Source organism: Xenopus laevis, chromosome 1S, assembly GCF_017654675.1.
Source record: "Xenopus laevis strain J_2021 chromosome 1S, Xenopus_laevis_v10.1, whole genome shotgun sequence".
In the NCBI taxonomy this organism is placed as follows: Eukaryota; Metazoa; Chordata; class Amphibia; order Anura; family Pipidae; genus Xenopus; species Xenopus laevis.
In genome coordinates this window covers 162,179,679-162,195,664 of record NC_054372.1, presented here as the reverse complement: position 1 = coordinate 162,195,664, position 15,986 = coordinate 162,179,679, and the positions used below count along the sequence as shown (strand labels likewise).

General features: G+C 37.1%; 1 protein-coding gene across 3 annotated transcripts in view; it reads left to right on the top strand.

The window, feature by feature from the left end:
• fer.S (fer (fps/fes related) tyrosine kinase S homeolog) overlaps window positions 1-15,986 on the top strand; it is an 81,716-nt gene that overhangs the window by 52,775 nt on the left and 12,955 nt on the right. For all 3 annotated transcript variants that reach the window (XR_005965090.1, XM_041580445.1, XM_018244331.2), the window contains exons 15-16: window positions 1,616-1,710; window positions 5,841-5,964. Coding sequence is in view for 2 of the 3 variants with exons in the window: in XM_041580445.1 (XP_041436379.1) it covers window positions 1,616-1,710; window positions 5,841-5,964 (219 nt within the window). In the remaining variant the exon portion in view is untranslated. The remainder of the gene's footprint in view (window positions 1-1,615; window positions 1,711-5,840; window positions 5,965-15,986) is intronic.

Genomic DNA, 15,986 nt, shown 5'->3' with positions numbered 1-15,986 from the left:
CTTGCAGTCTCCGCAACTAATATTGCATCTAGTAATCTACTTGAGATAAATGGACAGTTCCATATGACATTGACATCAGAACAGAATGTGTAGAATTCAGCAGTTGGAAGTTTGCAATAATTTTCCTTAAACAAAATGAACATTCCGTATAATCTTAGATAGGACTGTTGATATTAGTCCAGACTCATGGAAAAACACCTTATATTTTGGGTTCTGTAAAACAAACAAAGTGGTGTTTACTGACCGACAAATATAAACAGCTGCCATTGAATATAGGTAATAGTGGACAGTGGTAGAGATTATTAAAGGGCATGTAAAGGCAAAAAAATAAAATCCCATTTTTACTTTAATGAAAAAGAAACCTATCTCCAATATACTTTAATTAAAAAATGTGTACCGTTTTTATAAGAAACCTGACTGTATGCAGTGAAATTCTCCCTTCATTTATTGCTGTGGATAGGAATTGTCAGGTGGTCCCTATTTGCTGAGCAGGGAAAAAAACATACTTATGAACAGCAGGGGGAGCCCCCGCCTTACTTACCAGCCATGCAGAACTCAAGCAGCTTTGTTTATAGTTACATAGTAGTTACATAGTTAAATTGGGTTGAAAAAAGACAAAGTCCATCAAGTTCAACCCCTCCAAATGAAACCCCAACATCCATACACACACCCCTCCCTACTTTTTATTAAATTCTATATACCCATACCAATACTAACTATAGAGCTTAGTATCACAATAGCCTTTGATATTGTCTGTCCAAAAAATCATCCAAGCCATTCTTAAAGGCATTAACTGAATCAGCATCACAACATCACCCGGCAGTGCATTCCACAACCTCACTGTCCTGACTGTGAAGAACCCCCTACGTTGCTTCAAATGAAAGTTCTTTTCTTCTAGTCTAAAGGGGTGGCCTCTGGTACGGTGATCCACTTTATGGGTAAAAAGGTCCCCTGCTATTTGTCTATAATGTCCTCTAATGTACTTGTAAAGTGTAATCATGTCCCCTCGCAAGCGCCTTTTTTCCAGACAAAACAACCCCAACCTTGACAGTCTGCCCTCATAATTTAAGTCTTCCCTCCCTCTAACCAATTTAGTTGCACTTAGTCTCTGCACTCTCTCCAGCTCATTTATATCCCTCTTAAGGACTGGAGTCCAAAACTGCACTGCATACTCCAGATGAGGCCTTACCAGGGACCTATAAAGAGGCATAATTATGTTTTCATCTCTTGACAATCCCTAAGCAGCCCAGACCACACTGAGCACTTAGTCTTAGTCTTGAAAATATGTTTAACAAAGTTACAAGATGGTGACCCCCTGTAGCCAACTGTGAAAGCATAAATTATTTGCTTGATTAGGCTTGTGGTGTAGTAAGTTCATGTTTATATTTAGTATACAAAATACAGCATTTCTAGCCTTATTCTATTTTAGACTTTACATGCCCTTTAAAGGATACAACTACAGCTGATCCTTTACTGATTTTATTTAAAATTATTATTTTTAATTAAACTTTAATTGCTTCAATTAATTGAGTGTATTGTAGTTGTATAATCGTCCTTAATAACCATATGCACAATTCTCTTGGTAAATTGCATGTTTGTTTTGTTTTTCTTGCAGAATACTGAAGCAATATGATCATGCGAATATTGTTAAGCTTATTGGAGTATGTACCCAAAGGCAACCAATTTATATAGTCATGGAACTTGTGCCAGGTAAATATTTCATTTGCAACTCCCATGGCATAAATTGTCCTTTATTCCTAAATTTGGTATGCATATAGATTATGATAAACTAGTAAGGACATTTCATTTTCCTGTAACTTTTAAAATATTGTTTTGCAGGATGCACATATCGGTGATAGATTATATGTTCTAACAGCCTGAGGAATACTGATTGTTTCTATTAGATCGTGCTTCCTATACTGATCAATTATGAATTACTTTTCAACCACAATGTCAGCTGTGCTTTACAATGAATTGGTTTAATCTTCATTAAAACTTTTGAAAAAGTAATTTGAACTTAATTCTCTTCCTGACATTTGTACCAGAAATGTTATTAAGCAAAAGGGTGGATGTTTTACCCATATCGTTTTTCCCATTATACTCTGCACTGATATTAATAGAGCTGGGACTGTTACCACATTTCCTGTCCTATGTTCTCTACTGGACTTAAAGGAACAGATCAGTGTAAAACTAGAAACTGGGTAAATAGGCTGTGCGACATAAAAAATGTTTCTAATTTAATTAGCCAGTCACTCCAGCCTTTATACGTTACATTTTTGGCTAACTAACTATATTGAAAACATTTTTTTATTTTGCACAGCCTATCTATTTACCCAGTTTTTATTTTTACACTGAACAGTTCCTTTAAAGGGCATTAATCACCCTTTATATACAGGACAGTATGGGGTAAATTTATCAAAGAGTGAAGTTCCGCCACTAGAGTGAAATACCGCAGCTCACAATTCATTTCTATGGGATTTTGAAAGGCATATTTATCAATGGGTGAAAGTGAAAGTTCACCCTTTGATAAATACGCGGAATTTCACTCTAGTGGTGGAACTTCACTATTAACTTCACTCTTTGATAAATATACCCCAAAGTCTTTTGGACCATTGTAGCAAACCCACCAAAACCCAGGAAGAACCAGTAGATTGTGGCCTGTTTGGAATTAGAAAAAATAATTAAACAGCATTCTGATTTTTGCTCTAATGACCTTATGGTATTTCAAATTCTTTGTTGGTTGGAAATGAATGTGGGAGGGGGGGGCAAATCCATGCACAAACTACAGTACTTCAGTATGTATAAATTACCTCCATCTTTGATAGTGTTACCTTCCATTAGCTAAACTGCTTAAGTTTAATTTTCTAGCATTTATAATTATTATAGATCTAGAAATGTTTGATTATTGCAATAAGCATGCATTGATTGTACATATATTTTTGCATTGCAGCAGTTCTTATGTGTTATTTAAACTAGAACAATAGGAGTTAAGAGAAGTACAATTCCAAGCACTGGCATATTGTGTTGTGTGGTTTGGGTGTTGTGATGTTTCATTTAGTGCTTAATATCCCTAAACAAATGAGGATGGAATAGCTTGAGCTGCCCAGATGTTAACACACACATTAATCCTGCAAAATGGGAGTTATTTTCTTTAATGTGTCTGTTACAGGGGTTTGGAGCCTTCTGGCAGATTACCTGGCTTTAATAATGGTGATTTTTGCATTGCCCTTGTATTACAATAATGGCAATATTCCCTTTTCTGATAGAAATGTTTCCATACTTTTGTTATGCATAATATGTTTTTAGAGTTGAGATTGGTTTCCACTGTTATCTGTTCTAACGGATAAACTTTGTATTGTTGTAGCAGTGTCTTATTTCTGCTAGGTCAGTGTTGCATGTATGTAAGGTTAAAGTCCTTTCTTTTAATTTGTTCTGGTATAAAGATCTTCTACATGTGAAAAATATAGGATGTAAAGCAGATGTTTCTTTGGCCTAAAAATCCTCCATTCTTCAACAACTTATTAGGAACCATGTTATACATCTAAACCATTGTTCAAACCTAATTTTGACACTAAGTGCATGTTGTACTTGTTTTAATTCAGTATCATAATTCATACCTGCAGATCCTCTGTAAGGTTCTGTTTTTCTAAGACTCTGTGTACTACTTTGGCAGAAGTTGGAGAGTTTATTTATTAACACAGTTGTTAAATTGCAATTGTACAGTTGCCAGTAGAAACCAATCAGCATTTTTTTTAGTAGACATTGATTATTATATCTTGCCATGAATGGGCAGTTTAGTTCTGATTGTATTTGTGAGACACTGGGGGTCATTTATCAACACTGGGCAAATTTGCCCATGGGCAGTAACCCATGGCAACCAATCAGATTGCTGAATTCATTGTTCTACTTGCAGCTGGCGTCAAAAAGCTAAGCACTGATTGGTTGCTATAGGTAACTGCCCATGGGCAAATTTGCCCAGTGTTGATAAATGAGCCCCTGTCTGTCCTTTCTCACACACCTACCTCCTTCCCATGTAGAACACTGTACCATTTTTGCTGATATTCGTACAGACGGGGATGCTTGTTTTTGTATGTAACTCTTGCATGGGATGTTATTTCTACAGCAGGTAGTAATAATGTAAAATAAGTATAATTTATCCTAAACCAACTTTTGGGCCCCCTGAGTTAACGTTTAAGAATCCATGCCATAGACATCACATAATTCTATATTTAGTACAAAAGAAAGTGAATGTTGCCAGGTATAGGTAATTTTGTATTGATAACTGTGGCTCATATGCCTTATGGTTTTGGCATTTGGAGTTTTGTATCCCCATGTGAACACATGAACACAACTAAGAATCCGTAAAACCCTTGAATGTGTTAGAACTGCAGTCTTACAATCGATTAATGTTGTGTCGTAAAGATACTTTGGGAAGCTGCTGCTCAAAATCATTTCTAAGGTCTTGTTAGTGCACTAAGGATTTAACATTGGTTTTGATGTATTGTGAAGCTTCTAGTAAATGGGGGAAAAAAAAATTTCAGTGTTTTAATCTTTGGATGAAATCATCTGCCCACTGTAGGAGAAACAGCCACTATAAAACTTCTGAGCGATAGCTTGGGGAGAAGCAGGTGTAACATACCAGGAGCTGCCATTAAGCAAAGAAACACATTAAGGTCATTACCTCAGGAGACGTTGTTTTCTTCAGAAAATGTAATTCTAGGGCTGGCACTTTGGAGAAAAAGTCGAGATGATAACGATTAAAATGCAAATCCTTCTTATAAACACTCCAGCTTAATATGCAGGGTCTGCCGAGGCTCAGCCAGCCTGCTCTTAAATCTGTTTAATAACCTTGCATTATCTTGTTTATTGTCAGACATAAGCTATACCTTTATAGGAAAAGTCTAATGTAACTTTCTTGTAGACACATTCATTTAACACAGTGTGTAACAAAGTATAGCTAATTTTAATGATATAGGCACAGTGATTGCATAAGAGCTTGTTAATACGTTGCAATGTGATAAGTAAAACTTTTCAAGCTCACTAGCTGAACAATTTATTTTCTTGAGTGGAAAGCTAGGATAGTTTTGCCTTTTAATTTAATTCATTCCTGCTGTAAACCCTGAGGTTCATAGCACATGGGGTCTATTCTTTGGTGTCCTATTCCAGCCAGAGAAGCACCAAAATCCAAATGTATGAATCTGATCTTGAGGTTCGTGGAAATCCATTGTTGGGCTTGTTGATTTGGTGTGTGTGTGTGTGGGGGGGAATTGGTGTTTTTTAAATGTATTTTTTCTCAGGTGTCTGTTTTTCCAAAAATAAAAATCTAGCCCTATTTTAGATGACAAGCTTTTTAACACCAAACCATGTTATTTATAATATAATATACTTGTTTTTAAATTTACATGAGAAGATTTCACTTTAATATAATGTCTCTCAGAGTTATACCCAACTATGAGCTAATAATAATATAGCTAATACAGTTTAGGGGTGGGTTTAAAAAAATGCAGCTATCCTTACTATAGTTAAAAACATTGAGTAGAAAGAATTGAATCTAAACAACCATCTGCATTTGTTACAGAATTTTTTACTTACGTCAGTATCTGCCAGAATGAAAGTTATAAAATACAGTCCATATAACATTGATGCAGCGGTTTTATTAGGAAATTATTATTTTTGAGTTTGGGTGGGAGAAACAGGAGCAACCAGAAGAAAAGACACAGACCCAAGGAGAACATACTTTGCAAATAGGTTTCTGGTTGGAATCAAAGTCTGTATTGCAATGCTAATCATTTAACCACTGTGAAATCTAGCATGGCTTTTAACTGTCTGTGTTTATTAAGGTGGTGATTTTCTGTCCTTCTTAAGAAAAAAGAAGGATGATATGAAAACAAAGCAGCTTGTGAAATTTTCCTTGGATGCAGCTTCTGGGATGGCCTACTTGGAATCTAAAAATTGCATTCACAGGTATGTTGGAAAATATATGTACTGTATAATAAAAGGAGGAGAAATGTCAGTTTTTATCTATACCTTAAATAATATGTACTAGGTGCTGTCCCTAGTTTAATACTGAAACATAAAACAGATATCGGACAGTATCTTAGCCAACTGTGCAAGGCCCACTTCTCTTTCTGATCCAACAACACTATCTAATGCAATGTATCAGAATGTCTTATGACCTTAGCATGCTGCTGTTTATCTAGGTGCTATTTTTCCTTGACTTGATTAGTTACTTTATAAAGTCCGAAACACTGCTGTGAATCCTATAAATACTATCCACTATAATTATGGATTTGCATTCTTGTGATTAAGTATATTGCTCGTCGTTTATTACTTTTATTCTCCATGCTGGAATCTATTGCCCTTTTCCTTCTTTTTTAGTTTAAACTACAGTACCCTTGAGGTCTTTCTTCTGTCATTCAGAGATTATGCTAAGCTGCATTTTATTCAGTGCTTCTAAATTAAACATATTTCTTACAGCAGTGTGAGAAAATGAAATAAGTTTGAACGCCATTAGCACTTCTTCTTATAATGAACTCCACTATCTTGTATTTAAAAGGGACCTTTAGATAAGCATTAGTTACAGAAATGTATAAGTTGGCGTGAGGGCAGATGGATGTTGGAATATTTGTTTTTGTTGTATGCTCTGTACTGGGGCAATAAACAAATTAAATGGATATAGTATCCCTTTAAAAGCAGACTCTCATACCTTAACGATTTGTAAAGTCAAGTAAATACTTTATAGTGTATTGATTATAAAGTGCTGAGTCTTATGACCACATTACAATACTTCACCTTAAGCTCAAGAACCAAATAAGACATTTTACTTTACAGTTTATGATGTACCTTTCCAGCTATGGAAAATACTAATATCCTTGCAGCTGAGGAAATGTTGACCATAAGCACTGCGTATCTTGACAGCGCTATATAAATAAATGATGATGATGACCATTTTGATCTTTGCTATCCGTTCATTTCATGCTAACTTTAGTCCTATCAACAGAAAGGGAGAGCTTTCTATTCAGTAGCACAATTCTGACTCTTAACACTGTGGTGTGTGATTAATCCTGTAGAACAGCAAAGAGAAAATTAGTTTGCCACAGGAATTTGACCTTTAGCTTGTCGTACATTTGTCATATGTCCACCTAATCGCTCTACAGCAGCTTCAGTGGGAATAGTAGCTAAACACCATTTCCTTACTTTATATCATAATGACTGATCATGTGATATTGTCCGTAACATTGTATAATATACCAGTGTATGCACTTGCTTCTTGTTGGAATATATAGTTAATAATTGTTGCATATCTCCGTTTACGAGAGTGATACACAGTGCCTTGCACGATTATTCAGACTCCAAAGCACTTAAACTCAATTATTTTTATAGTATTTTTTTTTATACTTGCACTGTTACTTTGTGCTACTGTTTTGTACTTTTTGTGTGGCCTAGCTTTGTCCACTGTTCAAAAAGGCTTTTGGTGGTTCAGGTAAGTCAGAAGACGCGTTTTAAACAGCAGCTGGATTCAAATCAGGACTTTGATGAAGCCATTGTATAACCATCTTTACTTTGTCCTGCTGATTATGATTATGAACTGACTTCAAGGTTTCTGTTTTTATCAGATGAAACAGGTTCTCTTTCAGTGTTTCTCTATTTTGTACCATTATTGTTCTTATTAAAATGCTATTTTAAAACGCCAAGATCTTCAGCAGTGCTGTACATTAAATGTGTGTATACATTGAATATACAAGATAACATACCAAAACAACCAATAATCGATGTAAGAGATTTAGAGGGCTTCCCCAAAAGAGCTCACCGTCTGTCCCTGTGAAGAAAATTCATCAGAAGGACAGCAATCTCACAAGGATAAACTACCACCATTTTTTAACCTAAAACTTGGGTAAAAGTTTTAGCATCTCAGAAATCATCTTTGAAATAATTTTTAAATAATTTTTCCTGTGAATTAGTCAAGTGCCCATGCACTGTGTATGTCTTCCTCTGTAACTTGTAATCAGCTTTATATTGGTAGTTTAGTTTTCTTATATTGAAAAGCTACAATGTTAAAAAGTATTTTAAGATTAACTTTAAATCTAGTGACTAGTTAAAAAAAAAAAGTATCTATCTGCTTTCAACATCTAAAAAATAGTAAGCCCAAAAACATTGTTAGAGTTCAGTTTAAAAAAAAAATATACAACAATTACCTCTGTGAAAAATTATAGCTGTTTCTTTATAAGCTATAATTAAAAAGTAAAATGTTGCTCAGAACAATAAACCTGCTTTTTGTGAATAGAGTACAATTGCCAAAAGGTTGCTTGGGCTGCTAGTTTGTTTACTAGTTAAGAATGGCAGTCCAATTCTTTGTGTTTTGTACCAGTGATGGGGGTTTTTTTCTCTTCACGCTCAACTATGAAAAATTTGTCAGAAAATTTCTTGAAAATACAAGTAAAGCCAAAAATAATCTTTATTAGAGAAACATACTTAAAGGGGACCTGTCACCCTAAGAAATAATTCCTAATTCTCATGTTAGTTCCGCAAAATAAACTTTACTTACAGTATATTTATTTTATTTTTTCTTCAGTCTTGGAATTACATAATCACAGTAAGCAGACAGGAGCCATTTTGTGGACATAGTTATCAAGACAAGTTGTGTACCACCCCAAAATCTTGTGTATGCACCAGAATGGGGGACTTAACGCCCATGCATAGTGCCCTGCACCGTTATAGAGCTTCAGGAGGAGGGAGGGAGATGTTCAGTGACATATATCAATTGCTGAATGGAAAGTGAAAGTACCGTATATACTCGAGTATAAGCCGATCCGAGTATAAGCCGAGGTACCTAATTTTACCTACGAAAACTGGGAAAACTTATTGACTCTAGTATAAGCCTAGACACAACTACAGCCCTGTCTCGCAGCAGCGCACCTTCCGCCAAAGAGACTCCCCCAGCGATCGACCGGACTTCTTTGCAAAGTTGATGGTGTCAGAGAATTGTGCAGAGAGTGCTGTGTGTCATAAAACCATCACTGATCTTTCGTATAACCAACAGATGGCGCTGTGTGATATTGCCATCACTGTTAATCCTTTATTCAACCAACAGATGGCGCTGTGTGATATTGCAGTTACTGTTATTCTTTGATACAACCAACAGATGGCGCTGTGTGATATTGCAGTCACTGTTATTCTTTGATACAACCAACAGATGGCACTGTGTGATATTGCAGTCACTGTTATTCTTTGATACAACCAACAGATGGCACTGTGTGATATTGCAGTCACTGTTATTCTTTGATACAACCAACAGATGGCGCTGTGTGATATTGCAGTCACTGTTATTCTTTGATACAACCAACAGATGGCGCTGTGTGATATTGCAGTTACTGTTATTCTTTGATATAACCAACAGATGGCGCTGTGTGATATTGCAGTCACTGTTATTCTTTGATATAACCAACAGAGGGCGCACTGTTATTCTTTCATAAAACCAACAGAGGGCATTGTGGGATATTGCAGTCTCTCCCCAAGTGAACTGTTGGTATAGGAATGATTAAAAGTGCTGCAATCTCGGCAACTGCCCGCTGACCCCAGTATAAGCCGAGGTAGACTTTTTCAGCACATTTTGGATGCTGAAAAACTCGGCTTATACTCGAGTATATACGGTAATTGTCTGCCCCACCTCTATGCATAGGTAACTGTTTAGAGAGCTGCAAAAGAGGAAATATTGTTCTGGCTATTGTTAGGCATCCATTCACTGGATTTTGTATAGCGTATCTATTTACCCAGTTTTTACACTGAACAGTCCCTTTAATTTTAATGTTCTAGTATGGAAAGTTATTTTCAGGAGATTTTTTGCCAGCGGTAGGTAGCGTATATTTAACTGTGGGTTACAAATCTTATTGTGTGTCATCACCCTATAGAAGAAAAGAACCATGGTAACATGTAGCTGACCAAAAAAAGTGTTTGGATTGCAAGTACATGATCCAAATTTTTAAAAATGCACGATTTAGGTTTTTTAGAAGCATATTTATAAGTGGGTGAAAGCTACAGTTCACCATTTGATAAATATACTTAACTGATTCCTATGGGATTTTTAGAAAAGTGGATGTTTTTCTGTAGTAAATTGTAATACCACATTTTGATAAATCGGCTCCTTAATGTGTCGAGGGTGACACCAAGTTTGAACAGTATTAAACATTTTTGGAACTTTCTGCAGCTGAGAAATAATTTGAAGACACTAAGTGGTAACTCTGTTACTTATACTTTCGTCCACCTGCCTCAGGATGCTGAGCTGCTATTTTAGATTTTGAGCTAGGGGAGTGTCATATTACTGGTAATTTACATGTAATTGGATGGTTTGTTTTGCACGAGAACGTCACATGAAAAATTTAACCAAGCAATTAGAGCAACTAACTGTCTCTAATTGAACTAAATTACAGTATTGCAAAGTATTTAATGTAGCAGTTTGTGTGGATTGGTCAGGACTTTGAGTTTAATTTTTTTATGAAGAAAAACAGGGACCCTTGTTGGGTACTTCATATTACTATATTGTTAGGTTTTTGATTTTGTCCACCACTCATAGCTGAGTGGTGTCTCTAGGATATAAACCAAATTGTCACTCATGGTAATGCTGTCATTCCTTTACTTACACAGTCCTGGCCAACAAGTTTTCAGATGGTTCTATATGTGCCACTTGTTAGTTCTGCATTTGGCAAGTTTACTTTCATGCTGTTTCATAGTTTAACATTTTTGTCTTGATAACCTCTTGAATTTTTTTCTATTTTACAAATAAGTAGTTCATGAGTATTATGAGTGTTATAAAATTTGATGAAAGAAAATCTTTTTATCACCATGGCAATGCTAATTTGTATTCCACTACAGTGTGTTTTGTCTCCTGGTGCTTATCTACTCAATGTTTTCCGAGTCTAATAATGGGAAACTCATAAAAGTGTAAAATTTATCTTATATTATTTGTAGATGATAGCGACTGTCATTACATAAGCTTTTATTTGTGCTGACAGCAATTGTAAATTATATTTAACGAGAATACTGAAGTAATAGCAAAGAAACTCCAAGCATGAAAAAGTGGTAGGGAGAAAACTAAAACTGGCCAAGAAGATATATTTATTGCAAAATTAATGAAACTATATTTCTCAGATATAATTCAACTCCTGTGTCCTAAAGCATTTGCTGCTTTGCAAAAAAAAAAAGGCAAAACTGTGATATAGGATTTTGTCTGAACAATATTTTGCAAGAAAGGGTTTCAAAACTTAGATTAATTCATTCCTAAATATCATCTTTTCATGTCCTTTCTGTCAAAGAAAATGTTTTGCATGCAGCGGATCTTCAGTCGTTGCCCACATTTTACAAGGACTTTTCAGATGTCTTTTGCAAGAAGTCTGCAAAAATTCTCCCTCCTCATTCCTCCTATGTTTGTCCCATCGAACTTCTTCCTGGTACCATGCCCCCGCCCAGAGGTCTTACCTACCCATTGTCTCCTGCCAAGACTTCAGAGATGAAGGAATAGATTCAGGATAACCTCCAGCAAGGCTTCATTAGACCTTCATCTTCTCCTGCAGGGACTGGATTCTTCTTTGTGGAACAGAAGGATGGAAATTGTATTGACTATAGGTGCCTCAACAAGATCACGGTTAAAAAACTATATCCTCTGCCTCTCATCTCTGAGCTCTTCCATCACTCAGAGGGGGCAAAGATAACTAAGTTAACTAAGATAACTAAGTTGGATCTTCAAGGAGCTTACAACTTAATCCACATCCAAAAGGGGGACGAATGGAAGACAGCATTCAACACCAGAGGTGGGCATTAGGAGTACCTAGTAATGCCCTTCGGCCTCTGCAACGCCCCTGCCATCTTACAAGAATTTGTAAATTACATTTTCAGAGATCGTCTGAGCCAATCCGTAGTCATGTACTTAGACAATATCTTGATCTACTGCAGAAAAGTTTATATCAAAAACGATATAAGTCCCAAGGCCTCTTCAAGTAAAAAATATTAATTTATTGTTATTCACATTAAAACAGTAACTAGTACATACTACCCCACATACCCCACCTTACGCGTTTCGCACCATCCGGCGCTTAGTCATAGGTGTATATTAGGTGTTTTTGATATAAACTTTTCTGCAGTTGATTGCCTTTTTGAACTGGGGCGAGTCCCTTGGGCCTGGCTGAATAACTATATGGACTACCGATTTTGAATTGAAATATCTTGATCTACTCCAGAGACTTGGAAAGTCACCGAACCCAGGTGAAATAAGTACTCTCTCGCCTGAGGGAAAACTCCCTTTTGGCCAAGCTGAAGTTGTGTGTTTTCGAGGTCTCCAAGATTCCCTTTCTGGGTTACATTATTTCTCAAGAGGGATTCGAGATGGATCCTTCCAAAGTCTTGGCAATACAGGAGTGTCCTCTTCCCACAAGTACCAAAGCCATACAAATATTTGTCTGGTTTGCTAATTACTACCGACAATTCATCAAGGGGTTCTCCTCCCGTATACAGTAGCTCCTATTCTGACTCTCATCCATAAGGAAGGAAAACATAATGCTTGGCCCTCTCATGATCTGGAGGCCTTCCAGTCCTTGAAAGAATCATTTGCCTCTGCTCCTGTCCTCCAACATCTTGATCTTCGGCAACCCTTCTTCATTAAAGTAGATGTGTCTGATGTTGGGGCTGGTGCCATTCTCTCTCAGAGGCAAATTGCACATCCTTGTGCGTACTTTTAAAAGAATTCTCTCCTGCCGAGCAAAGTTATGACATGGGGAACTGCAAACTTTTGGCAGTTAAGCTTGCACTCGAGGAGTGGTGCCATTTCCTTGAAGGAGCACCCCATCAATATTTACATTGATCACAAAAACTTAGAATTCATCCAGACTCTCAAGAGACTGAATGCTTTATCAAGTGTGGTGGGCGCTCTTCTTCACACAATTCAATTTTGTCCTTACATATCGTTCCTTGCTCCAGAAATCGGAAGGCAGATGCCATTTCCAGAAGCATTGTTCCTGAGGGTTGCATCTGTGAAGATCAAGAACCATTTGTTCCTTCTGCAAAAATCCATCCGAGTTCCTCATTCCCATCCTTCAACAAAGCCACTCTTCCAAGCAAGCCGGACATCCAGGTACCCAAAAGACCTTTGAGCTTGCCAGTCGACTCCTTGGTGGCCAACTCTTCAGAAGCATGTGAAAGACTTTCTGGTAGCCTTTGCCATTTGTGCCTCTTCTAAGTCTAGTCATTCTCGACCTTTGCAGTCTGTAGCAACCTCTACCCATTCCTTCCCGTCCTTGGACTCACTTAGCTATGGACTTTATTGTCGAACTGCCACTTTCCAAGGAGAACACTGTGATATGTGTAGGTATTGACTGCTTCAGTAAGATGGCACACTTCATCCCTCTTCAAAAACTTCCCTCTGCCATTGAACTCTCTCTTGTTTATTCAATATATCTTCTGACTGCATGCCTTTCCGGTGGAGATTGTTTCAGACATACAGTAGGTTCACAGTCTGTGTCCAAGTTTTGGCACTCTTTGTATAAAAACCGGAGTATCGGGGCAGCTGAGAGAGTAAACCAAGCGCTGGAACAATTCCTGAGAAGTCACGTATCCCTCTGTCAGGACAATTGGGCCAATCTACTTTTCTGGGTGGAATTCTCTCATAACAATGCTTCTTGTGCCTCCACTGGTAGATAGCTCTTCTTGACCGTGTATGGGAAACATCCGCAAGCCTTCCCTCAAGACTTCCTCTTTTTAGATGTTCCAGCAGCCGATTATCATGTAGCCCACATGTCCGCCATTTGGTCGGCTACTAAAGCCAATTTGGAGAAAAGTTCCTTGACCCACTTGAATTATGCTGACCGCAGACGGAGCTTCAGCTTCCCCCTCAGATGCAAATCCCTAATGTGTTCCATGTGTCTTTGGTGAAACCAGCAATCGCTAATCACTTGTCTTCAGAACAATCTTCTCCTTCTTCCGTGGATGGTCAACAGGAATACGAGGTAGAGAAAATTTTGGACTCAAATTCCTGATCCAGTAGAAAGGTTTTGGTCCCATGGATTGCTCTTGGATAAAACAGGCTAATTTTCATGCTCCATTGGTACGAGAATTTTACAAACAATTTCCACGAAAACCAAGATGTGGTGGTCCAGTGCCCCCCCCCCTGGGGGAACAGGGTATTGTCCTCCTCATCCAAGATGGTGGCACCCAGCACCGCACACTGACATAGCGTTGCGCTGGACTCGATGCAGCTGATATACTTTGTTTTGATTTCCTCTATTCTGCATACTGTATTAGAGCTAAGCATAGGTAAATAGTAGTCATTCATCAAGGCTGCTATATAGTTCAAGCTATCTAAGGTCATGGGTAATATCATTTTAGAATTCATAAATAGAGAACATTTAGAGAAACAAATGTGTTCGTTAGTTACATGACTACAGTGCTGGTTAATCTATACTGAGTAAGAGGTAAACAAGTGCAGAGGAACTTAAATGCTGTATGAAAACTCCCACAACCCCTTATGTCCTGTATAATCTACCAGGACATACTTGACAAGCTGCATTTGTATGTTATGTAAGACTGTTTATAACACAGCAGTCTGTGTATCTGAGTAACAATTGCTTTAGTACAACCCATTTACAGGTAACTGCCAAACAAGTGAATGGGGCAAAATTCCAGTATTTTGTCGCCTGCCTAAAGGGCTAATAATTACTGGTTTAACAAAATAATTGCCTGGTGCCTTTAACTTTAGAGGGACATTACTGTACTTCTAAAATGTAACTGAAAGTGGAGGAGAGAAGGTTTTACCATCATTCTAGAAAGAAAGCCTTTACTGTAATTGAACCAGAGAATTCCTTTGTGCTGGGGATTATTATTATTATTAGCTTGGGGTTTGCATTTTATTCACCATGGCAATTGTCCTTTAACCTTAAAGCGGACCTGTCACCTACATATCAAAAGCTGTATAATGAAAGTCCTTTGCAAATTAAGCATGGAACCTAAATTATTGTCTTCATTAAAACATCCATACCTGTTATGAAGGTGTTTTCATATCTGAGCTGTCAATCAAGTATTACCTGCCTCTATAGAGACATAGAGGTGAAACAGCCAAATGCTTTCACTTTCCATTCAGCATTTTCTACATGTCGCTGCACCCCTCAAATTCCCCCTTCCCTTCTCACACTCTCTAATTGTATATGGCACTGTACATGGGCATTAGGTCCCCCATTCTGGTGTTTACACAAGATTTTTGGGTGACTCACAATTTGTCTAAATAACAGTGTCCACAAAATGGCACCTGTCTGCTTAATGTTATTGTGTAATTCCAAGACTGAAGGAAACAAAATGTAAATAATAAATATAGAGTAAGCAAAGTTTATTTGGCTCAATTAACATGATAGAAAATAATTTGGAATTATTCCTTAGGGTGACAGGTCCCCTTTAAGTGATTTATTTATTGTTTAGCCATCCTTTCTTTGTGTATATTGTATAGTTTGAATGGAAGCAGACAGTATGTAATTAGTATGGCTAAGTGGTAAACATTCAGGTGGTGCTGAGACATATTTTATATTTACAACCTGCAAAAGACAGAGCAAGAAGCAATACTGGAGCAAGACTAATGAATGTAGGTCCTGAGAATGGAAGAGAATCTGTGGCATTGCCGGAGATGAAAATGAAGAAGAAGGTGCTTTCTCACAAAAATCTAACACAGCACCTAAAAATAGCTATATTGTGTGGCTAGCTGACTTGCAAGCATAAGATATCTGATTGCAGCATTCTCTCCATTTTATTTCATACTGTAAATATATTCCCCAAACTTGCAATGAAATTTAAATGTATTGCCTATTATTTTATGTAATACAGTGAATAAGTGTGGACATTTCATTAAAAATAGGACTGAAAGCCTCCATTTTGTTTAAAATATCTGCAGGCTACTAAAATATCTTAATTACATCTGGTTGTTTGACTGCTCATCTGCTTATTGTCAGTTTAAAAGG